Source organism: Pocillopora damicornis, chromosome 8 (genome assembly GCF_964200805.1).
Source record: "Pocillopora damicornis chromosome 8, jaPocDami1.2, whole genome shotgun sequence".
NCBI lineage: Eukaryota > Metazoa > Cnidaria > Anthozoa > Scleractinia > Pocilloporidae > Pocillopora > Pocillopora damicornis.
Window position 1 is genome coordinate 21,862,965 of NC_142677.1, and position 23,917 is coordinate 21,886,881.

Consider the following 23,917-nt stretch of genomic DNA (forward strand, 5'->3'; position numbering starts at 1 on the left):
GGAAAAATTATTTTGAAACAGGGTTATTGTTCCTATTGAAATTTGTATGTATAAACAACGTAATTTCTTACGCCAACCTTTTTTCTTATACCAATACTCAGCAGAGGCCGGTTTACTCTCCCACAAGTCAGCTGGCGCGCTAACCACCTCATCACCCACTGTCTGAACGCTTTCATCGACCTACCAATCAAAATAACAAATGGAATCGAACTCATACTTTCGGACTTTCCATGCTCGGAGATCTAAATGATAATCTAAGCCATTAGCCCGGCTCATCTCTTTATCAGGGAGATAAAATTTCTTACACGACTTTTTTGTCATAAATGTGATTTTCATATCCCTTGGAGTATTAATTCATTCTCTTTGGCAGATTGGGGCTATTTTCGTTGTTTGTTATCAGTTGGTTAATGAAAATGAAGAACCCGGCTTACTAGTGAAAAATGTACAACACTACACCGTTAGAATTATCATCTTCATTTATCGTCGATATTGACAACATCCCTGCCATCGAAGGTCGCGGGGTTTCCCTGGAACATAAAATGAATATTCCAGCCCGCTATAATTCAAAATTCCGCAATGCATTGCACCGATCAATTCGAAGTTTCAACACTCTTTCTTTCCCCCCGGCAAGGGGCAGGTCTCCCAGAAAATTTCTCTGTCGTCCATGTCCGAAGGGTGGGGATTTTGAACCTTACCTGGATTGGATGGGAAATAAATTTGAACCGGAACTGTTACGTCTTTTCCACCAGAATTCACGTAGTTATTGTTATCGTGTTCAGAGGTAAAGAGTTCACTTTTGCGGCACTTGGGTGGCTCAGGGGGGGCGGAAATTTGAATGGGGATTTGCCAAGGGGGCGGAGAGAGATGTTGAAGCTCCGTTTGAATAAAAGTTCAACTCATAAAGACAGCTACCTTTTGCTGTCCTGTTAATGCTGTAACTACGTTACTGATAGTAGTGAATAGTCCTGGAGAGAATTCGAACACCATTTCTTCTAATGTAATAGAGATGTCTTGACCACCCTCAGTCGAGGCCGGTGTCAAGTACTTAAATGACAACGAACAAGGGTTCAAAACCTGAAAAAAACAATTCCCATTTAAAAGTCGGTTATACAGCTGGATGCTAAAAAAAGGTTATGTGCGTCTTTGTAGTTTTCTCCATTAAGGCTACAGTGTAGGCACGAAAAGCCATTTGTACGAACAAAAGGCAACTTCTATCGCCCACACTCGTTGCATCCCGCTATCTATTGACTTATCATCTCTACGCATATTCCAGTAAGTCTTCTTATTTATGCACTTAGAAATCAATTCTTAAAGATACGGGTTACGGTTAGAGAAGCAAAAACCTACTCATTAACGTTACCTTATAAGATGTCCTTTTAACATCAGGAAACTGTGCAGCTTGCATCTGGAGATTTTTCAAATCCGCTGAAAGACTCTGCTTCACTCCTTCCAAAGTGTAATCAAACTCCACTTTCGCCTAAATTTTTTGAAATGTTCATTCTACATATTAGTTTTAGTTTTCTTATTTTGCCAACATATGGAAGATTTATCAAATATCACAGCACAAACGAGAAAACGGCTACAAGAATGAAGAACTCAGTACCGATGTTGCAAAGACGCAAGGTTTGATTTGCTACTGTGTTGCTTCAATCAAAATGGCACCCATTGAAAGATAACGACTTCTCTAATCAAATGGTCACCGGCTATGATTCTCACATAAGAAAACCGATAAAAAAAATCCCAGATAACAGAACTAAAAAGACATGTCAACAGACAGTTAACCAAAAAGGTAAATGTAGAAAGCAAAGTAAGTTGGTCATAATAATTCAATCGCGATAACCTCTGTATCTTTGTCTATCTGATTACATAAATATCAACATGCTCAAAAACAGCGACCAAAATCCAGTCACCTGAACAATAAGCGCCTCGCTCTCTTTGTTTGTAGCGTCAGAAAGTAAGACAATGTTTGGATCTTCCACTACACCATGAACAACAATTTTCAGCTGCGTCTCTTGAGTAGGCGATGCTGCAGCATCTACTTGACTAGGAGCATCAGTAGAAGTAACATCTCCACTTTCAGTCCTGTGTATCTGTGCATCCCTCCCCTCCCTGGGAGTTTCTGGGTCCCTAACACCTGAAGCATCCAGAGAGGTTTGACTGACTACTGAGACTTGTGGCTCTCGAGGATGATTCACGTCGGATGGCGGAATGGTGATGAACTCCAGTAAAAGGAACAAGAAAGGAAAGTTGACAAAAATGGTAGCGTTTTGCAAGGACACTTGGACTGCAAAAGATGAAAACAAAAAGAGAAAAGAAAAGAAATACATGAGAAAGTGAAATAACCAGTATGAGCCGGAGGAAAAATAAAATAGCAATGTTTTCGCAATCACAGATTTAGTCTTGGAACTTTCAAAAGTAGCAGTAAATTCGCCAAAAAGAAGATGCACGCGATTCCTTACTGCTGCACGAATTATGCAACTATGTAACTCATCAGTGGTTAAAACAACAATAGCAAACCTTTCATCTCCCCTGACGGTAACTGACAGAAAAGTACGTCACACATTTCTTTAGAGGATGAAGATGTTCGAGCTCCGGAGTGTGTCGCCATCTTTTTGTCCACTAACCTTTGGGAAAAAAGACACGAAACCTTCAAATTAGAGAGGTATTAACCCCACAGGTCCTACCCCTCCAGCGAACAAATGATGTACAGAGAAGTTGCACACATTTTAGCAAGAAAATTATCGTTATGTAATCAAGACAGCACCATCTATAACCAGTTAATAATCTCCTAGCCAACTATCAAAGGAAACAGCGTAATTCCTTTGATGTCACAAACAAACTTAATTATCAAGCCTACATTCATTTACTAACCTAGGAAAAGCAGAAATTGTTCCTTCTCTGGCATCCTCGACCACACAGCCATTAAGTACACAGTGAATTTGAACAGAGCTGTCACTTGGCAAAACCACGGTAACTGCACTTTCCTCCACATGACATAAACAGAGCTTTGTAGCTGGATCGCAGACCGACGACTGTGGATCAAACGGGTCCTGCAGTTGTTAAAGTAAACCGAACCACCATAAAGTAACTTTCAAATGATTGCCGAAAGTAACCCGAGTTTGGATTGGTTTAATTTTGCACTCTGTGCAAAACTAAACTAACAACTTTCAGTAAAAATATCAACGCTTAACTTACCAAAGGCGTCTCATTGTTGTATAGAATAAGACTAGCACCAGCAAGATCAAATGAAAACACCATTCTGTCCCACGCAGTTTTCGCAGTTTCCTCGGGTACACCAGGTTCTGTAAAGATAATCACTCTTCACATAGAACCGTCACTAAGTAAGTTTCATGACTCGTCGACAGGGTAAAATATTCTTTCTGCTTTGAATTTTGCGCTTATAACGATTGCTGACTTTATTGTTTTCTTTGTTCTGATCTTTTTCAGTTACTATCGACATTTTTCGTCATTTTCAATCGCATGGAAAATAATCAATGCGAATAATATCATACCAGATGAGATATTTGTTGCAGTAGACGGGTCAATACGTTCCTCTTGTTCCTCTGCGATGCTTTGATCAAGTCTCGTTTGGTCTGAAAAGCAAAAGAATGCAAAAAAAAATACAAGTTTCATTAGGTACCCTAAGTTTCTAACAAGAGCAATCTCTGCTTCAACTTAAAAGTCAATTTAGTACTAGACGATACTAGACGTGTTCGTACCTTCCAGTCTCACACTTTCAGCTTCTTTCATATTTTCTTGGAAAAGTGTCGTGAGAACGTGGTAATCCTGTCGACCTAGATTCATCTGAAAACAAAGATTAAAAAAACAATTAACGACACAAATAACTTGCTAACTACAATTTCAACCAAGAAAGTGCATTGATAGAGACAGTGCGGCCGGCGGCAGTAAAGAGTTAACCACAGCCTTTAAATGACTGTGGTGGGGTATCAGTTAAAAATTCAATCGGAAAAATAAATATATCTTTTGATTGAGTCAAGTCCCCAGTAAGGATTTACACCCAGCCTTCCGGTTGCCCAAAGGCGTTTTCAATAAACGAGCATCCGTTTTCGAGAAAGAAAATATTCTTTGTTCATTTTCTAAGGGAAAAAAGCAAGGGTTAACCTTTTAACTCCCAGAGGCGAGCCACATGTAAATTCTCCATACAATATCGATACGTTATCCAGCAAACAGGTTATGAGAAGACTCGAATTTATCAGGTAGAAGTTGTAATCTTGATCTGACACCAAATTCTTGTTTTCCTTCAAGGGTTATAGAAAATATGCCATTCATAGTCAAAAGGTGTTCTTCAGAAGCAAACATCAAAAATAACACTAAACAGATTAAAGTAGTTGGGATGGTGAAATTTGAACAAAATTTAACATCTTTCGCAATGGATTCTCTATCTTCATTTTTTTTTTTTTGGGCAAAAGATACCAGAGCATTATGGGTATAGCGTGACGAGTGACCAGTCCACCTCACTTTGTAGTCGAAATGTTGCCCCCACAGAGGAAATAACTACATCGTGAGACAAACAATTAAAATACCTTGACAAAGTCCAGAGTAGCTGAGCAATCTATGATTGGAATCTCGTTGCAGGAAGGCAATAGAGAACGCTTGATGTTTGCCTCTAGTTTTATTGGTTCAATGAGATGTCGCTTGATCACCGAAGACGAACTTGTATCCACCACACCTCTACGTAAAGAAGGAAGGCAATTTGGTAATAACTTTTCAGTACATTATACAAGTTGTAAGGGTGTATTATCGTTTGAATAAAGGGGTAAGTTTCTAAAGAAACTGTGGTGCTGCGTCGGTGGGAGAGTATAGCAGGTAATTTAGTGTTAACAACTGAGTTGAAAACGTAAATTAGCCACCGCGATTGCTCTGACGAAGGGCTAACGCTCGAAACGTCAGTTTTTTTACCCTTTACGGTGGCTAATTTACGTTTTCAACTCAGTCGTTAACACTAAATTACCTGCTGTATTATCGTTTGGTTCACGACGAGATCACTTCGCACACGGATTGAGACGTTTGGACTGGGTACTGAAAGTCGAAACGTCGCAATCCAAATCGGAAACGACGACATAGTGAGACAGACGATAATATTTCATTACTATGCGTAACGTCATTTTTTTCCTCTGATATTTCATGTAGTCTTCTCAGGACAAAGTTCACCTTTGTGCACATTGAATCTATCCACTTGTAAAATCAATACCTAGCTGTTTCTCGTACATAACTGTTTATAAATTCCATCATCGCTATTTCTATTTTGAAGACCTTTATCAGCCAACATCATCACCAACTCACCTCGCTAATTGCAGCGATTGAAGAGACAATTCCATTATATCGAACACAGCTTCTTTGTTCTCATCGTTCAGTGATGTAGGGAGAACATCAAATTCATTTTGAAGATCCAAATGTCCAAGATCAACAATAAGCATATCCGCTGAGCGAGAATGACGTGGAATGATCACAAGAGGGGCACTGATGGCCACTTTTAAGCCGATGCGAGTTCCTTGACTATGGATGGACTCCACCTTAAATATCACATTTAACGGTACCTCAATAAGCAAAATACATCGCGAAATGCATCACAATTTTATTCGCCCAGACGAAGGGCAAACGTTAAAAACGTCACCTTTAGAAAAACTTTACGGTGGCCAATTTTCATCATCAATTCAGTTGACAGAGCCAAATTATCTTGGAATATTCTCCAACAACGCAGCACCACAGTTACTTCAGCAACCTACCCCCTTATGTGTCCTGACAATAGCTTTGGATCAATGAAATTAGAAAATAAAATATTCCGGTCGAGGATCATGGACAAAAAGAAAAGGGAGAGATAATGTAGATGGGAAGGTTGGGGAGGGGAGGGAGGGTAATAATGCCAAGAGTGTGACAAAAAGACGAGGAGAAGGCTGCGAAAGAGAACAGGGCTAAGGCGCTGTTGTCAATGCAACTCTAATAGAAACTTCAAACATGAAGTTACCTGTTCTGTAACTGCCCTTTGAGCTGTTTCTTGTACGTACTGAGTTGACTGAGGACTTGTTAAAGGCTCAACGAATTGCTTTGGAAAAGAAGCAATAGATGGAGTTAAAAAAAAAGAGTACAGATAACATTTTTTCTAATACTACTACAGATGCATTCTTACTGGTGCCTAGCGCTGCTTTTCCACTTAAATAACGAAGTCTTATCGTTTGTCTCACTACTCACGAAAAGTTAAACGAAAAAACAGGGCTGTAAACCAGCAGCCAGTCGACCGCACAACTCACCAATACAGCTAAGATAAACATGCACCAATCACAGATGATCAAGGTCACTCAGCCAATCACAGTCTAGCATCGTGTTTTATACGGCTAAACGTAACTTGTCGACCTCACGGCATTGTTTTCCATTAAACTTACTTCTAACAATCCAATTTGTTCCGCCTAACTGATAACTGCCGCAACGTTTTGTTGCAGCAGCTCAATAGAGGAAATTTTTCTGCACAAAAAACTGAAGCACTCACCATCAATTCCGTTATGAATCGATACAAAAAGACGATGTTTATTTTCCCAATGTTTAACTCAAGGTTCCCATCCGGTCGTGTAAGATCAGCAGGACTTGGGTCACTCTTGGGAGGATTTCCTTTGTTGAAATATTTAAACTGGAAGAGAGATACTTCATCATGAAGTTATCATATCAATTGTATAAGGTAAAGGTATTTCATTTGCATTGAAAACTGGCAACATTGCGATCACTTTTCCTTTAAGGAGAGCTTACATTGTAGCTCAAAAATCACGTAGTTTTATCACTGCAGTTGTAAAGATATGTGAAATTTTTTTCTTTCCCCTGCGGTGGTAGATTCCAATGATACCTTGTCGAACACTGTCGAGGAATGTGTTAAGAACTCGACTTCGGGCGCCGCCATTTTGGACAAAAAACTTATGGTAACTCAGGTTTCTGGCCGCACACACAACAAACTCACAAATGTTTGACCACGATGCATAGTCTACATAAAAGCTTCTGACAAGAATTAATTTCAAAGACATCGCTACGAAGTGAAAAGAGGAAGTTAATCATACCTCGAAGTCAAAGACATTTTCATTCTCCACAGAGATAATCTGACGTTGCAAGTAAAGGAACAAATATTAAAATCACTGCTTTTCGTTACCGCAAAGCAATAATTAATAAAACAATGCTTGCGTTTAAGACATATCTCATTTAAAAGGAAGTTCTAGGAATAACCTGTTAACCCTTAAACTTTTCATAGGGATAGTGTCCAAAAATTTCATCAGATCCTCACAGGAGTTATTTCCGCTTAATCCAAAAAAAAATTCAGTTGCATATGAAATCTTCAACCTGTGCTTCAATCATACCTTTACGAGCGTCCGAATGCATGCAGATGTGTAGCTTATTCTAATCATTTCTATCTCACCACACGTAAATATGTAATTGAGTTTACAAAACACAACATTGAAACCCTTATGCAGGTTGGAGAACACAATTATTCTCAGGATTCAACGTAAATATTACAAGGATTTGGCGTGTACTTTTGATAAATCTATATCCGATAGGTGACTTTATATAGCTCATTTTTAACATAATGAAGTGTCCTTGGTTAGATTTTAACAATGAGGACAATAGGTGATCTCTATATGGACAGAATATAAATCTCATTGACATTTATTCCTAGACACACCAAATACTTAAGCAGCAAACAGCTTATTTAAGAAATTTTACCTTGGGATAATAGGTTTGGCTATTCAGGTCGACCACAGAGAGATCATTCTGCCTACAACGAAAAAATAATGATGGAAAATAGTGTCACTCCACTGCAACGTGTATGTTATGGTTTATCAAGATAACTACAATGCTTCACTGATACCTTTTTTTCCACAATGAAAATGGCAACGTGCAGAACCTAACCCAGCCCTTTCCCAACTTCGACTAAATCAATTTTCTTGACCCAAAGCCAATAACCCTAAACACCCTAACATCAATATGCATATTCTCCATACTGTGAAGTTTATATGAAATAATTCATTTTTGTACTGCGGTTGTAGATGAAAGTGAAATGTGATCATCGCAGTAAATTTTCCAATTTAAGCAATTGGAAAGAAGAAGCCTGAAAAAAAAAAAAAAAAAAAATCATCCCGTTGAAGCCCTGATTTTTTTCAGGCTTCTTCTTTCCAATTGCTTAAATTGGAAAATTTACTGCGATGATCACATTTCACTTTCATCTACAACCGCAGTACAAAAATGAATTATTTCATATAAACTTCACATCATTTCACTGCACGGGAAGATATGAACTCAATAAATTGACCTCGCTCCCAATGTGTGGCTTCATAGCTCAGTTGGTAGAGCATCGCACCGGTATTCGCGGAGGTCACGGGTTCGTATCCCGTTGAAGCCCTGATTTTTTTCAGGCTTCTTCTTTCCAATTACTTAAATTGGAAAATTTACTGCGATGATCACATTTCACTTTCATTCTCCATACTGTTCTGTATACATTTCTTTAGGTGCTGATAAGGAGAATTTGTTTAACAGTCAAGAGCTTGTTTAGTTGGTGATCATTTCCTGTGTTCTCGTGATCTTAATGTGTGATTCAGGGGTGGTATTGTAAGGAGAAAGTAGATGTTAGTCGCTCTTAGCAGTCAAAGGGTTAAGCAGTTAACAAAACAAGACTCACCTGGACTTTAAAACAATTCCGTCATCCCACAGAAGAAATTCTGCAGTTAAACCTGAAGTAGAACGTTAATTAGAGTTGCAAGGGTAGGCCTACAAAGTGTTTTTCATAGGATCATTCTAAAGGAGGTCAAATCAACCGCGACGATAAAAGCTAATTGTTGAAAGAAACTGTACTGCCATGTTGAACTTTATTTCTGTTAGAGACAATTGCGCCTGTCCTATGTAGTTAAAGGCCTTTTCCAGTCGGTAGCTTCTAGAGTTAATGGCAACTGAAATAAGATGTTGTGAACACGTACCTTGAACCTTGACTCTCGCCAGATTTTTATGGGAGATCCTGACAAGAACATCAACTTCTGACAGTTCGGCGTTCAACTTCAGGCTGACGACACTTTGTACTTTCTGCTCTGAATCAGTATTAATCGCACTGTCTGGCTTCTGAGCGCTTGAGGAGTCTCCTAAACTACAATTAAAAAAAAAAAAAGAGGAAAATTTTCGGTAAGTAAACAAAACTAAGTTGATATTGCATTTCAAATGTAATAACTGTTTATGCGCTTCTGATGAAGGAAGTTTTAATAAAGTTAAGAATAAGACGATGACTTTGGAGTAATTAAAAAAATAGCTTTCTTTCTTACTTTAATGATAAGACTAAAACAACTATACATTTAAACCACAAAGCGACACGGGAGAGTGTAATGGTTACCAGAGAAATTCTGGGCATTCGCTTTAAATGTTTCGTTAGTTGGCTTCTTTAGAAAGCACTAGCTGGAGAAACAAAAACCTGAGCATCTCTTTGCAAGAGCGTAAACAATTTACTATATCATTGAAAAAATAATGTATTGTTATCTTATTACTGGTCTATTAGAATAATTACGGTATCTGTATTGTGTTACCTCGACAGAAGAGCAAGGCCATGCATTTGCAAATCTATCAGAGCTTTTTGAAGACAATCTATTTTCAGCGTTGAAAAACTGACGTTTATTCGCTGCTCTACGGTGCGGAATGTCGATTTGAATTCTGGACATCTGGGATCAACCTTTGAAAAACAGTAAAAGTAATAATCTAGTATCTAACACTTCTTCTGTGACAACTTCTTATACATAAAGTACCATAATTTAACATGTGACCCGTACGGCCTTGCGAGAACTTTTACTATTAACAAACATTTCGAGATAGCAGAGGCACGGCCTGAAAACGTCGTCTAGCCCAGTGCAATGCGAACAGAAAGATACAATGCGTATTGACTGAGTCAGGTTTGGCAGGGCAGGAAAACATACAACCCATCAAGTAATTCCTGCCTTCCCAGAGAATGATGTTCAGTGTAAGTTTCTTATTTGGGCGTCATTTCACTCACCCTTTTGTACGAAACAGAAATAAGATCTGTATCCTGAGAGGAAGATAAGAATTTTACTGGAGAACCATCCGCACCTTAAAGAAAAACAAAACATCAGGGTCCAGTTGTTCAAAGCGATAACTGTTGACAAAACTTACTGCGCTATCCACGGGAGAGCGACTTATCCAGTAGAGAGCGTTATCTACCAGGAGTAAAAATATTTTACAAACACGACGGAGTCTTTTCACCGTCATTGCTTTTTACACAAAACTGCATATCATACTCTAGTTAAAGGATTTGCATTTCTAACGCGAACAGAGAAAGTTTCCATTTCCTCACTGCATTTTTTAACGTCCATTTTTCCTATGGTCGTGTTTTGTGAGTAAGTATTGGTAACTCATGAAGCTACTCTAACAGTTAAGAGTACTACACGGATCTACAAAAGTCACTTCTACGTCTGCTAAACAATTCAAGCCAAATGAAGGATTGCAATTGAAACTCCGTCACCGGGCCAACAGCTATTTAATGACCCTTCAACCCACAAGATCTAACAGAGACGCAAAAAGCGAACCAAACATGTAATTTAATTGACATGTTTCCACCTATCTTTTTAAAAGCTTGGAATACCTTTGTTCAAATGATCGACGAGCTCAATAGCTCCAAGCTTTGCAGATGCATTGAGGATCCATGTTTCCATGGTGACAGTGGCACTCAAGTTGGTTGTTTCAAGAACCAAATATGGCTTACAGACACCATCAACAACTTTGGGCGAACTAACTTGAAACTAAAAAGGACCATACAGAAAAGGTAATTAAGAGCGGGAAAAGTCAGAACATACCTTTGTATTAGAGGGCCATTTATACGAGGAAATATCCTACAGCTATTGTAAAACGCAAGCGCAGCCTACACGAGCTCTCCCCTAGGTTGCCTTCGCCTAAATCCCTATTAATGTTGATTTCGACCGCTCTCGCCCCCCTCCCCTCCCCTCCCCTCAATTTCGAATGTAAGCAAGTACAAGAAAACGCATGCGTGATGACATCTACGCCTGCACAGTATATGGTTTGCATGGTCAGCAACCAAGTGTCACTTTATTCATGCCCTCGGTTTCACGTTTTTAAGAAATTGCGGCTTGAGTAGATCGTGAATGCGTAAGCTCCCTTCTTATCTATGTCACGGCTTGTGAGAGCCGAGGCTTATTTTCCCAACTTTCCTTTAAATGAGACGAAACTTCCAGTGCGGTACTAACATGGGTGGTGCTTTTGAGGAATATCACTCACTGACAGCCGACGCAAATACAAGGAGTGTACTTACGGTGCACTACCCACAAAAATATTGGAAAGGAGTAACAATAAACCCCCGTAGAAAAGGTACACTAATACAAACCTTATTCAGCTTGAAGAGACATTTAATATTTGTTACTTCATCAATAGACTTGGCATCAGTGTTGTCTGGAGGATCGTCCTTCTGTTCTTCCTCTTTCTTCATGTCTTCAGTTTTAGATGCAGGTGTACGTTCTTTAAAAAGATGACCAACAAGACACATCAAAAATAAAATTATGTTCACGAGCACCAGAGATTGAGCAAAATATTTTATTAAGTCGTAGAGAACACATTACAATTGTGTGAAGTTGTTTCATACTAAAAACTTTTACCTACAGCAGCAGTGAAAATACAATTGCACATTAGTCAAAAATGACACTTACCGTTCTGGCCTTCCAACAAATTATCGTTCAAAACCATCATCAACATCTGAAAATCATTCACTCCCAGGTTCATCTAGAAATAAAAATGAATTAAATTATATTCATTCTATTCATAATTTTTTTAATCCCATCTATCAAGACCGAACCAGAAAAGTTGTCAAAGGAAAGCTTGTCAAGGAAATCTTGCCTGTAAAAGGCGCTTTTCAATAAACTGCGGGATACACAGTAATATGCTGTGAATGGCCAGATGTTTACCTTAAACAGCTCCAAACTCCCCTCTATTTCAATCAAAGGGAGATCGCTCTTATCCAGCCCCAGTCTTCTCTTTACAATGACTTTCAACTCGACTGGTTCAATCAAATACTCACTGAGATGTTTTTCCACTTGAGAATAGCTAAGTAATAGAAAAATATGGAATCAAAAGAATCATGTTTCTTCGAAGGATACAAGAAAGTTTAATAATATAGCACCACACGAGTAAAATGTGAAAAGTATGAGCTCAACTTAAGCCCAGTTTCCAGATATCGCTCGGGTCGTCCCAATCGTTCTCAAAACTGTGGACTGGAGAGATAAGGACCACGCACTAGAACTATATGGTAAAATAAATTTGAGGAGTGATATAAAATTGATTTCATAGATGCCAATCGTAAGCCAAAACGTCCGTAACTTTACGTTTCCTGGTACACATTTGCGAAAAATACGAAGAGCGATAAATTTTAAATCTTAATCTTTGTACACTAGATTGAATTTTAACGACTATTTCTCAAAGAAATATAAAATGAGAAACAAACCCAGAGGCTTGAAATGAACTGAATCGTACATCCATGCGATCAAGAAGTCCATATTGAGATGAGTTGATTATAGAATTACTAACATGCAATTGTCCAAGGTCTGCAACGAGTTTTTCGCTCGACCTTGAATTGCAAGGGATGATGATCTGTGGTGCATTTACAAAAATGTTCAATCCAATCTTAGCTCCCTGTTTTTGGATGTGCTGAACCTAAAAAGCAAGTTAGAGTAGGCGAGTGAGCCAAATAGCACCGATACCGAACAGGTGACCCATTACAAACAGCCCAAAGACTGTAAGCCGAAATACATGTAGCATAGGATATTTCTTCCATTGCTCCTTAAGCTACAAGACAACAAGCAGCCGCTATTAATTTTGCAGAACTGTGAAGCAAACCATTGATTGAGAATGAAAAAACTGAAACTGTTTCAACATATACGAGTCAGCGACCGCTTTCAAAAACAAAAAGATTAAATGCAGATCACAGTCGCCAAATACTATCTAGTAGAAGTTGTTAACCCTTTAACTCCCATTAGTGACCAAGACAGAATATCTCCTAACAATATCAATACGATATCAAGTAAATAAGTGGTGAGAAGAAAGAAATATATTAATTTGGGGATAATTGGTTGATCCACTACTAAATTCTCTGAACTAACATTATAAGGATTATATGGTTGAAATTAGAGAGAATTACAAATTTGATCTGGGAGTTAAAGGGTTAATGTTGTTGACGTTTTTGCTATCGTTCTTGTCGTTGGTGTTTTGACCGCACGTTGTTAATTATAGGTTTCACCTGGTTCAGAACTGCTTTCTGGGTTACTTCCTGGGCATATGCAACTGTTTCTGGACTTGCAATTGCTTGAAGAAAATTCTGAAACCAGGAGAGAAGAGAAGACTGTGTGTTTGCCTTCGTTATTCATCCACACAAGTTCCACAAAGGATTAATATACGTAAATCTAACTTGAGGCAGAAACATCTCACTAACCTGAAGATGAGCTACAAAATAGCCAAGGAATACAAATCGGAGTTTTCCAAGTTTTACGTTGACTGAGAAATCGAGAGCTGTCGGATCCTGGTCGGCAATGGCTCCTTGTAAGGACTTGTTGAATATGGTTACCTTAACGTTGTACAAAAAAAAGGAAAAAAATTCGGGTCATAATACTCTTTATCAAAACGTTGTTAAACTTTCAACCTGTATCGGTAGCTGTGCCAAAAAATGTTTGATGGGATATTCAACTAACCTTGCAGTCAAAAACTGTGTTATCCGCCAAGTCTAAAATCTGTTTAATGGATGAGAAAAATTCATACATCTACAGTTTGATTCTATTGAAAAGTGTCTATGAGTTAGTCACAACAAATAATTTTTTTAATAGCAAGTGGCACCTTAATTCCTTTGCATCCATAGCCAGCCACCTTTGGAATACTTTACCAAGCAATGCTAGAATTGCTAGTAATGTGAATACTTTTAGAAGTATAATAGACAAATTCAACCTTGTACCGTTTATTTATCGCTAAGCACCATAACATGCCCTGCACATGATTGTTTATAGTCTTTTATACTTATGTAATTTTCATTATTTTCAGTATTTTGTAATTGCACGTGCGCATTGTAAATGAGTATACTCAATGCTCCTTGGCGTTATGTGGATAAATAAACTATCTATCTATCTATCTAATAATAACTACAAGTATCAAAAATGAAGTATCCCCTACAAGAGAAGGCATCAAAATCGTCTGTCTAACTGTTGTTATGCTAGAGCAGTTTTCAATTGTGTCGAAAGTATTTCATTATTGATTAAGTTTTGCATAACCTCGTTCTGTGATTAGTCCATAAAACGTACATCACCTTCTCAACCAATCGCATTCACAATTAAAATTATTCGTGATTCGGGAACTTGCGTTATCTCATCTCATATATCTATCTTGCGTTATCTCATATCTCATCAGCTGACGACGACGTCGACCTTCGTTCTAACTGGCAATTGAGAATACTTTGGTTTTGGTTTTTCAAAACTCAACTGAAAACTGTCGCCTCTAAATAGACAAGTTCAAACAACTCAATCTTACCTGAGGATACAACGTTCCGTCTGTAAGATCTTTAATATCCAAGTCTTTCAACCTGGAAAACAAAAATGATCGTTATACCTAAACAGTTTTGTTCCTTTGTTTCCCAACACTGGTAGGAAACTTAAAACCGGGAAATTAAGGTAAAATTTGAATCCGATATAAATATGAACGACAACAATTGCAAATCACATCTGCTACTCTCTCGTAACAGAAAAATGGCCATTTTTTGAGACGTTTCGTAGCAGAGATAGGAAACTGAAAACTTATTCCATCTAGTGCAAAGGCGAGATTTATCTAGTACAGTAATAAAATTTGTATTCCTCAATAGCTGTCGTGATTAACGCGAGGCCTATCTTAAGTTTTTACTCTCGTAAAAAAGGAAAAGAGTGAGACCTCCCATACATGTCCAACACACCCAATCTGACTCGTTTCTGACTTCTGGCAGGTCGACTCGAAGGCTGCCTTACACGAATCTACTCAATTTGGGTGTATTGGACAACCTTCAGACTTTCGAGGACAATTGGTGCACTCACTTGGTTGTTATGTTCACCTCAGCGGGAACTACGTCTACGCTGACATCAAGACCTGTTCGCCAAAAAAAAACAATCTGAGGTGAGTAAATCTTCCGCCTCAAGAAATATCCATAAGAGACAGTGAGGACTGAAGCTACGAACCTGTGACATCCATCTTTCCAACATGGCGATCCATTGAACTGAGAATTACAGTAACTTCTTCTATTTTTGCCACAATCTTAAAGTTGACAACATCAGTATCACTTTGAGCCTTCTTTTCTTCATCTACACCTTTCACAAGTTCTATAAAACAACAGAACGGAATTTATTCCAAAGCATGTCTACCCAGTCACCGATTTTGACAGAAGCATTAACAGCCCGGGGCGACTTTTGGAATGAATGTCTTAAAAACCACAACTCGAAAAGCAGTCACAGTGGCTGGTCAAAGCATAGGCTAACAGCACGACTGCGATTAAGCAGTCACAGGGCATAGTAAAAAAGAACATAGCAGCCCAGGATTAGTTGTTCTATTAATGTTAGAGCAATACCTCTGCCAACCGAGCCATCAGGGTGATCTTCCTCCATGATTGTCTCCAGAAACCGCTGAGGAATAGTTGGCCACTCAGGTTCGCTGCAAAGCCCATATAGAAATCAATAACTAACGGTAATCGAACTAAGTGGAGTGAAATTTGGTCTAAAATCATCCGTGTGATTTCACATTTGATTTCAGACCAAAATTGCAAGACACGAAGTTCAATTGCCACTTTACTTCATCCATTTTCAAATCACCCATTATTGTCATTAATCTGTAAGAAGCTGCAAAAGCTGCAACATTCGCCTCAATGTTTTTTCTTTTAGATATTTTATCTGAGACACTTAAATAAAAATGAAGGTATTTTTGAAAATCTTTCTAACTCAAGCAAACAAAAGGTATTTCGATATTAGAGTGTTTTAACACCAGTAAGTGCATTTAAAAATGCTGGCCCTACGGTTACCTTTGAAACAGACTCAGGACAAATATTTGGAAACTTGCAATAGCTTCCTGTTTGGCTGTCATTTTTAACGAGCTGAACCTCATTTCAATCAATTGCTCAATTGACTGAAACTTTTCTTTGAACTCTGGGCCTGATGGATCAGCCTAAAAAAAATTCAATGGAAAAAAACCATTACGATAATCAGCATCTTATATTATGAGCGCTACATACACAGTAAACTTCGAGTTTACTTATAGCAAGTTAAAGAACACCTGCGTCTCTATTTTAAAACAAAATTAAAGGTGAATTACAAGTATGTTATAAAAATCAATCGAAAATGATCTTCCATGGTGCTAACAGTTCGACTTAAGCGCTGCCATTTTGAAAACCTCTGTAACCTGGCCGCTCATGAAAATTCTAAACGCACTGTTCACAAACAGCTTCTGCTGTGCTCATCTGAAGAAATATATTTTATTGAAAAGGAAAATGCCTCTTCTTATGTCTCCTTACTTTTTAAACAGGTCGCTTTGAGAACGACAAGAAAAGAGCCGATAATCTGTGATGTCACTGGTAAGCGGCCTAGTTGCTCAGTACGACCGCGAATTTAAAGCCAATTTAGGGGAAGATGAGGTTACTCTTTGAAATCTACGTGTTGAGTCATAATTTCATTTAAACTTTTTAACGGCAGCAATAGACAAAATTAGATGTGTTCTGAAGCGAAGCTCCAACTACAAGAACAACAATGAAACTTAGAATTTACCTTGACGTAACTGACGGTAATCCAGTCATCTGTCGCTGACGAATTCAACACGCAAAGGTTGCCACCATCAACGTCTGTATCCAGGAAGAAAGAATCATAGAATTGTATTTCAAGTTATTTAAGTGTATACGTCAGAAGATTAGTTTTTTCATGGCCGATTTTCAACTATTTCATTGGATTATCAACTGACAACCTCTCATGCTTGTTGAGTTGAGCTGCATGGGTGATATCCCGCTCTGCGCGAAGTCCTGCGTTAGCTATTTATCACCTCATATCCACCACGACTACATAAAATAATAATTTTCTTAAAGTTCACTTAAAAAAAAGAAAAAAGAAAGAAAGCAACTAAAAGTCTTCTACCTTTCCAGTGGTTATCAAGGAGCTGCATAAACCCAATTTTAACTTTGGCATGAATGTCCCACGAATGAACGACCAAATCTGTGCCAACATCCCGTATTTCCAGAGATAAATATGGATTACCAACAGCTTTTTGTTCATCTGCTTTGTCCACAGTGATAAGAAGCTGAAAAAAGCCAGGTTACATTTAGATGAACTCCACATAAAACTGTAGCGAGTAGAGTACATAAACATTGTCAACTGTGCTTTTTGCCTGTGTTTTTTTCCGTAGATTTGTTTTTGCTTGTTTGATTCCTTTTTCTTTTTTGTTCGCGTTTCTTTTGCCTTTTTGTGTTGTTTTTTGTCTTGTTTGTGATGCTTTGAGTTCTTATCAAAATGTCCCATAATAACTATTACCAGAATACCTTTTGAAGTGTCGAAGTCGAGGCATGCGTATAAACTATCGTGAAACGAAAAGGCTCCTTCTTCGTTAACTTCTATGTACACGAGGTCGCCTCGCGAAAACAGATAGTGAATTTGTCGTAAAATAAAGTTTGTTATAGTGAAAATGGAATAACCCCGAAAATACCTTCTCAATAGTGAAATCTCCTGCTAATTTGATCTTGTCGACTTCATGTGCTTCAACGGGATGAATGTGGCCATCCTCAGGACTGAATGAATCAAAATGTGTAATCGTGACATATCAAAAATACAAAAATTTTACCCAAAGAGTGCGTTTTTGATTGGTTAATTCAAAGTCTGCAAAACTATAAATTTCCTTCAATTCTCCTTTTTCCTTTCTACCTCAATCTTTCTTTTTTTTTTTTTTTTGACTCGTAGTATAACCCACCATACCACGAAATTACCATTCTGCAAGCATGACTCATATGACCAAACTCAGGTTTTTCGCAGAAATATGTAACTAAACATGTCACTCAAGGCTAGGAATAGTTACCTTTAAAAGCTTTTTAAAAACTCACTCTTTGATGATACCAACACTCTTATTCGTTTGTTTCTTCTGCTGAAAATTGTATCCAATGCCCAATCATTTTATATCATACAAGAGACGTTAAGGAAACAAATTACTTTCCGGCCTTATCAGAACCAATGGCAAACCTAATGACCCACCTTTCTTCTGGAAGGTACTCTTGTGCGTCATGCCACTGAACGTCTTCATCTGGCGAAAATTAAATCAAGACAAACGGAATTAGGGTCTCATGAAGCATAACATGACAGTTGATAAAAACACTTCGCCAACCATGTTGTACGGAACGTAAAATGATCAGTGTCCATTACCTTCAAAGGGGGCAAGTTTCTAAAGAGACTGTTGTGCTGTGTCGGTGCGATAGTATAACAGGATCTTTTGTATTATCAGCTGAGTTGATAACGTAAATTGGCCACCGTAAAGAGTTTCAAAGCCGACGTCAGTTTCGAGCGTTAGCCCTTCATTAGGGCGCAAAATTACTCTATTACCTTCACTACTATCCAATCGAGTAACCATGGCATCTTTAAACAAAGCTTCGAGATCGCTCGCTTCCTCTAAAGAAAGAGTTGACGAGCTGTGTCTCCATTCAGTCTGGTAACAGATCAAATTTTAATGTCAATAACAAAGAACTCGAGTCAAAGTTGCATTTATTTGAATAATGCGCTGCTTGTTAAGGTTTAGATACATTATATACACTGTCAAGTGTGCCGCACTTGGCCTAACAGGTTGCGTGCTGGTCCCGAAAAACCTGAGTTCAACTTGTCTCATTTTGAATAATGTCCTCTCTTGCTGAGATTTTAGACACACTTGACTACGAGCAGCCATACTTTTCGACGAGGTCCGTCCCACGAGTCGGAAAAAAAATAGCGAGTAAAAGATTGACGTTAGCGCGCAGACCTATGGGAGTAAGGCGCATGAAAACTGATGTACATCAGTAATCTGATTTGTCGGGCACTCATTTCATGACAACACCGATATTGGGAACAAACAATCAAATGATCAATTCCATCGAGAGACCCCGTTATGATATTAAAATCGATGTTTACTACCTTCGATTTGACATCAGCGCGCTTTTCTTCCAGTAACACAGGTTGCTGCACTCCAAACGGTAAGTGATCTAAGAACTTTGTGAAAAACTTGAAGATTAGTAGCTACAATGCTCTTCATGACAGAAAATAACACAAGGAAAACGGTCAAATAAGTCAAATTGGTGAAACTACATGTACGAAATGACACTTTTATACCTTCATCAGCATCTTGTATTTTTCATCTGATAACTTTAAATGCAACGATGGAAGGACCGATGATACTTTAAACCTGAAAAAAAATCGAACATTCAGTTTTCGGGCGCTGAAGCAGAATTAACTATCTAAAGCAGCCAGGAGAATTTGGTAGCATGACCTTGGAGTTCCTTACATCATTTGAATGCCATGTTACTGGATTCAAATACAAGGAACTTGTTGGCACCTCACTTCCTGTGTACCACGAAACACCTACATATGCTTAGACAATTTGCTCATGTGGTGGTTTAGTCTGACCGTTCGCCGAGTGAGTGTGGTCCTGAGAAGGACTGTTGTCGGTTGTGGTGACTGACGTTTCGATGACCTGAACGGAAGTCATCAACAGCGGAAGTCAACAACAGCGGAAGTCAACAACAGCCCTTCTCAAAACTACAATCACTCGGACAATCAGACTACACTATACACTTAATGTATGGTCCCGAGGGAAACAGTTACTTTTGTTTTCCCGAGAGTCCTGATCTTTCCCGAGACGAAGTGCTTTATTGTATATTTAAACTTTCCCTTAAACAACCAAATGGCAAAAACATGCTGTTGTATTCGGCGCGCAGGCAACAACTGCGTAATTGTATCTCGGTCGGGATACATTTGAATTTGATCAAGGGCACGTGACCAAGAATCAACCAATCACGGTGCTCGTTTTGTTGAGTGAAAGTCTAGGCATATAACACTATCACATGTTACCTCGGATTCAAACCATTTACTGCATAATTTACTCACTCTGGAAGTTGTAGATTATCAGTCGTAATGCTTTTCTGTAACTTCATTTTAAGAGCAGTGGAGGGTAAAATGTGATGAGGTGAACTTGAGACACTTTGAATTGATTCCCACTTCACATCTTCAGAAACAACACGTTCAAAAAGTTACAAATCCAATCTTATTAATGATAAAATCAGCTACTTTGCTCAAGGCAGAAGGGCGCAAAAATGTATCAAAGGTCAAAAACACTGAATCACAAACCCTTGTTAAAAATCATAACTTGGACATCACCCAAAGTCATCTCAAACTTGTCATAGAACATCTCCTCTAATTCGTGTTCAGTCGCCGTCTGTTAGAAAGAATATTGAAAGGATCTGTTGCAAAATATCACAATTCACAGTGCAAACTCTAGGTGCATTCCCTGCCCAGCATACAACAAAACTACAGGTGCATCAGTAATCAGTATAGGTGATACTTACTCTGACACTTGTGTCCCGAGATGCCAAGTTACTGACCACCTTCAGATGTCCCAAGTCAACAGCAAGAACACTTCCATCCCTGAAAAAGTGATTGAAACAAAAAGCGCACCTGATTGATAGGGGAAAAGAAACGGTGTACCTCAGAAAAGAATGTCGTATTTAAAAGAGAAACCTGCAAGGCCCGAGGCCTCAACAGAAACCCTAAATTTCTTGAAATAACCAGCGCAATTCTGGTACGTCATGCGTGTGTGGTTTAAGTCACATAGTTTTTTAAAAAATATGGGGAAGAAAGATATTTGTTAATAACACCTGAAGACAAATTTCGAACGGTTAGGCTACACTGCAGAATTGGCTGAAAAACGCGATAAATGGTAAATTTCCATCTACGCTTTTTCAGGAACAGTAAAGATAAGGACCAAGCAACTCCCTTAAATCTTACCGACACCGTTCAACTTAAGCTATTAACAGAATTAAATGTAACCCAGTAGTACCTTTGCAGAGTTCCATATTCAGGAATTACCACGAATGGCGACCTCACATCTAAATCAAGGTATGTAACCTTCAAGAAACAAAATCTATGAGAAGCCATTCTTTCACAATAAATTTCAGTGCAAGACGCAGCCTGAATTAAATTACAAAGTACATAATGAAAAGAAGAACGTTATTGATCTCTTTCTCTCTACATTAACATTTATGGGACAACAATGATAGTAGATTCCTTCGAGGGGTTACAGGTAAGGATGTGCTATTAAAATCATTTTATCACAAACTAGGATTCTTTTAAAGTCCACTCGTTTCGTTAGAGCAGTAGCACCAAATAAGACCACGAGACAAGCTTCAAACAGATCGCGAAGGAAAGGGAGTTGCAATATATAGGATAGATAGTTGGAAATAAAAGAAAATTCCTCTCAAATCAGTATATTGAAAAGAAAAACATCTATGTGTTGATCATCAAGTAGCTTAACAAAATATTTCCTTCTTAACCTCGTGCTGAGTTATCGCGTACTCCAAACCCGCGCGGGTCCACCGTCTCAGGTCCTGAAGCTTGCTGGCTGCTGCCTCCCCAAGCCTGAGTAAGCATGGTTCAAGCATCTCAATAAATGGTACTTTAACAAGGAAATAAACAGCACTATAAAGCTACTTGTTAGCGTGTGGACTGAACCAAATACACATGGACGTGGCCTTGCTTGCCTGAGAGCTCTCTAAACTTCGGTGATGAAGCATCAGACAAGTAATCGTAAAATCGAGGTTTTAATCCTCCCTGAAGATGAGTAATATTTCTATGCTTCACGCTTGTATAAATGAACTCAATTTCTGTCATCACCATCAATACAATTCTTGCTTTGATTACAATTTAACCCAAATCACAGGAGCATGGCATGAAGATTGAAAACGAAAGTTTACTGTAAGCAGAAAGCCCCTCAGTAAAATTTGACGAGCTAAAACCAAGTTTGAACTGCTAAGATAACACAAATACCACAGCAAACCGTGGCAGATCACCTTGCTAAATGGGAATAATCAGAACAGTAACTAGTAGAAGTACATTAGACATTTTCTCGTGGTATACATTGATGAAAAGAAATCACTTACTCTTGAAACTTTGAGTTTTCAGGCATGTAGAAAAATGCTATTATTTTATCAATGGTGTGCTGAAAGAAACAGTATAAAGGAGATGACCTTAGAGTCAAATCGTATTTTTCCTTCCCTTGGGTACCAAGTGTGAAGAATGAACAAGTGGCTTACAACATTTAACAGATACAACATGCCAGCCCTAATTTGACCAAGATGAATAAACGCTCTCAATTATTTCGAGGCTACTGATATTATATATGAGACATACAGTGTAAAGTTATATTCTGCATTCATGAGAGACTCATCGCATGGCTTCCGAAGCTTCTGTGCATCTATGTTTCTGTAGCGTGAAGAAACTAACATCAATATTACTTTGGTGTGCTCCTTTATAGCAAGTAAATCCTCGGCGTTTCATTAGCTTTTTTCCTGCACAATTTGGCCATTACTTAATTACGCTCTTAGACTGAGAGAAGCTCTGTGAGAGTTACACAACACAGCGACCCTGGGTGTGGCTCACATCAAGACTATTCGATGCAGATTCCATGGCATCACAACTAAAACTACCATGTTCCCACAGATTTAAATCGTATAAGATTTAAAAATCAATTCTATATGAGATATCGCATCACAAAGTCAACTTCAAACAAACGCAAGAAGGCAACATCAAGTTAAAATTTCGAAAATCATTTCTTCAACAACCTACCGCATCATAAACAGCCTGAACGGGCTCCACCTTCAGGGATACTGCATAGTCTGCTTTCAATTCAAGAGGCTTAGTTTCCAATGTACATTGCACTAGAGCTGTTCCATACCCTAAATCAAAACCAAAGAACAATAAAATAAGGGATCGCCACTTTTCAGGGAATGTCACTCAAATTCAAAGGCCGTGAAACATTTTTAATGTGATTTCACACTCACCGTCAAGGGTGCTCTTGGATGAAACAAGAATAAGCTGGTTTTCCGTAGCTTCTTCTGAATATCCAAGCATCTTGAATTTGTTAACCTTACCATGAAACCTAAATCCCAAACGACAATATTCGTTGACTATATTTCACGCATTCATTTCCTGCAGGGCTTCTCTCTAAACATACTTCGACGAATTTCAGATATCTCGCAGAGATCATTGAAATTCACAGGAACCGACAAGACCTTGTACATGTAAGTGTTATTTCATAGACATTTATGAAAAGCCTAAGGTTCCTACCTCTGCAATATGATTGAGACCGGCAGAAAAAATTCTAGTTGAAAGGAAACAATAATGCTATGCCTACATAAATTGGTGACAAAAGTAGCAGTTAAATTCCGATAGCTGGGACCATTAAGAGGGATAAAAACATTGGTAACGTTTATCGAGAGTAAAATTATAGAGAAAGTGATACCATTGGAGGCAAGAATCGTTTCTACAATGGTTAGAGAAATCGTTCACGTTTTTGCTTTTTAGGATGCATGGTAACTCACCGAAAGGCTCCCTGAGCCGGCCTGTGTTCTAAAGTTGCATCAAATCCTTCAGTATCCAACTGAGCTATTTTACTGAAATGAAATATGACATGACAAATGATATGACAGGCTGAAGACAATTTACCAATGAAAAAGTGTATTGATCCAGTAGAGATAGCAATGTGACTCACCAATTTGTTGCGTCCAAGAGTTCAAAAGTACATTTGTCCAGGTTGAAGGTAATCCTTGACTTAATGAACTGCAACCCGTCGAGAAGAGTAATATGTGTGAAAAACGTAAACATTA

The 23,917-nt window shown here is 38.4% G+C and overlaps 1 protein-coding gene across 4 annotated transcripts in view; it reads right to left on the reverse strand.

Annotated features, from left to right (window-relative positions):
• LOC113678885 (intermembrane lipid transfer protein VPS13C) overlaps positions 1 to 23,917 on the reverse strand; it is a 60,955-nt gene that overhangs the window by 26,957 nt on the left and 10,081 nt on the right. For 3 of the 4 annotated variants that reach the window (XM_089181009.1, XM_089181007.1, XM_089181008.1), the window contains 49 exons: positions 23,803 to 23,870; positions 23,633 to 23,704; positions 23,093 to 23,190; positions 22,878 to 22,987; positions 22,193 to 22,251; positions 21,587 to 21,671; positions 21,094 to 21,161; positions 20,603 to 20,681; positions 20,385 to 20,472; positions 20,145 to 20,262; positions 19,371 to 19,443; positions 19,176 to 19,250; positions 18,615 to 18,717; positions 18,270 to 18,318; positions 17,731 to 17,812; positions 17,166 to 17,328; positions 16,806 to 16,879; positions 16,067 to 16,209; positions 15,620 to 15,702; positions 15,234 to 15,374; positions 15,093 to 15,144; positions 14,560 to 14,611; positions 13,734 to 13,772; positions 13,478 to 13,609; positions 13,286 to 13,363; positions 12,494 to 12,702; positions 11,958 to 12,096; positions 11,703 to 11,775; positions 11,384 to 11,514; positions 10,628 to 10,784; positions 10,022 to 10,095; positions 9,561 to 9,703; positions 8,967 to 9,130; positions 8,672 to 8,723; positions 7,720 to 7,771; positions 7,062 to 7,100; positions 6,506 to 6,643; positions 5,987 to 6,064; positions 5,305 to 5,534; positions 4,545 to 4,692; positions 3,720 to 3,804; positions 3,513 to 3,593; positions 3,196 to 3,302; positions 2,872 to 3,050; positions 2,518 to 2,624; positions 1,911 to 2,284; positions 1,361 to 1,477; positions 913 to 1,074; positions 78 to 180 (listed from right to left, as the gene is read on the reverse strand). In XM_089181009.1, coding sequence (XP_089037135.1) covers positions 78 to 180; positions 913 to 1,074; positions 1,361 to 1,477; positions 1,911 to 2,284; positions 2,518 to 2,624; positions 2,872 to 3,050; positions 3,196 to 3,302; positions 3,513 to 3,593; positions 3,720 to 3,804; positions 4,545 to 4,692; positions 5,305 to 5,534; positions 5,987 to 6,064; positions 6,506 to 6,643; positions 7,062 to 7,100; positions 7,720 to 7,771; positions 8,672 to 8,723; positions 8,967 to 9,130; positions 9,561 to 9,703; positions 10,022 to 10,095; positions 10,628 to 10,784; positions 11,384 to 11,514; positions 11,703 to 11,775; positions 11,958 to 12,096; positions 12,494 to 12,702; positions 13,286 to 13,363; positions 13,478 to 13,609; positions 13,734 to 13,772; positions 14,560 to 14,611; positions 15,093 to 15,144; positions 15,234 to 15,374; positions 15,620 to 15,702; positions 16,067 to 16,209; positions 16,806 to 16,879; positions 17,166 to 17,328; positions 17,731 to 17,812; positions 18,270 to 18,318; positions 18,615 to 18,717; positions 19,176 to 19,250; positions 19,371 to 19,443; positions 20,145 to 20,262; positions 20,385 to 20,472; positions 20,603 to 20,681; positions 21,094 to 21,161; positions 21,587 to 21,671; positions 22,193 to 22,251; positions 22,878 to 22,987; positions 23,093 to 23,190; positions 23,633 to 23,704; positions 23,803 to 23,870 — 5,326 coding nt within the window. The remainder of the gene's footprint in view (positions 1 to 77; positions 181 to 912; positions 1,075 to 1,360; positions 1,478 to 1,910; positions 2,285 to 2,517; positions 2,625 to 2,871; positions 3,051 to 3,195; positions 3,303 to 3,512; positions 3,594 to 3,719; positions 3,805 to 4,544; positions 4,693 to 5,304; positions 5,535 to 5,986; positions 6,065 to 6,505; positions 6,644 to 7,061; positions 7,101 to 7,719; positions 7,772 to 8,671; positions 8,724 to 8,966; positions 9,131 to 9,560; positions 9,704 to 10,021; positions 10,096 to 10,627; positions 10,785 to 11,383; positions 11,515 to 11,702; positions 11,776 to 11,957; positions 12,097 to 12,493; positions 12,703 to 13,285; positions 13,364 to 13,477; positions 13,610 to 13,733; positions 13,773 to 14,559; positions 14,612 to 15,092; positions 15,145 to 15,233; positions 15,375 to 15,619; positions 15,703 to 16,066; positions 16,210 to 16,805; positions 16,880 to 17,165; positions 17,329 to 17,730; positions 17,813 to 18,269; positions 18,319 to 18,614; positions 18,718 to 19,175; positions 19,251 to 19,370; positions 19,444 to 20,144; positions 20,263 to 20,384; positions 20,473 to 20,602; positions 20,682 to 21,093; positions 21,162 to 21,586; positions 21,672 to 22,192; positions 22,252 to 22,877; positions 22,988 to 23,092; positions 23,191 to 23,632; positions 23,705 to 23,802; positions 23,871 to 23,917) is intronic. The other variant, XM_089181010.1, reaches the window with a different exon arrangement.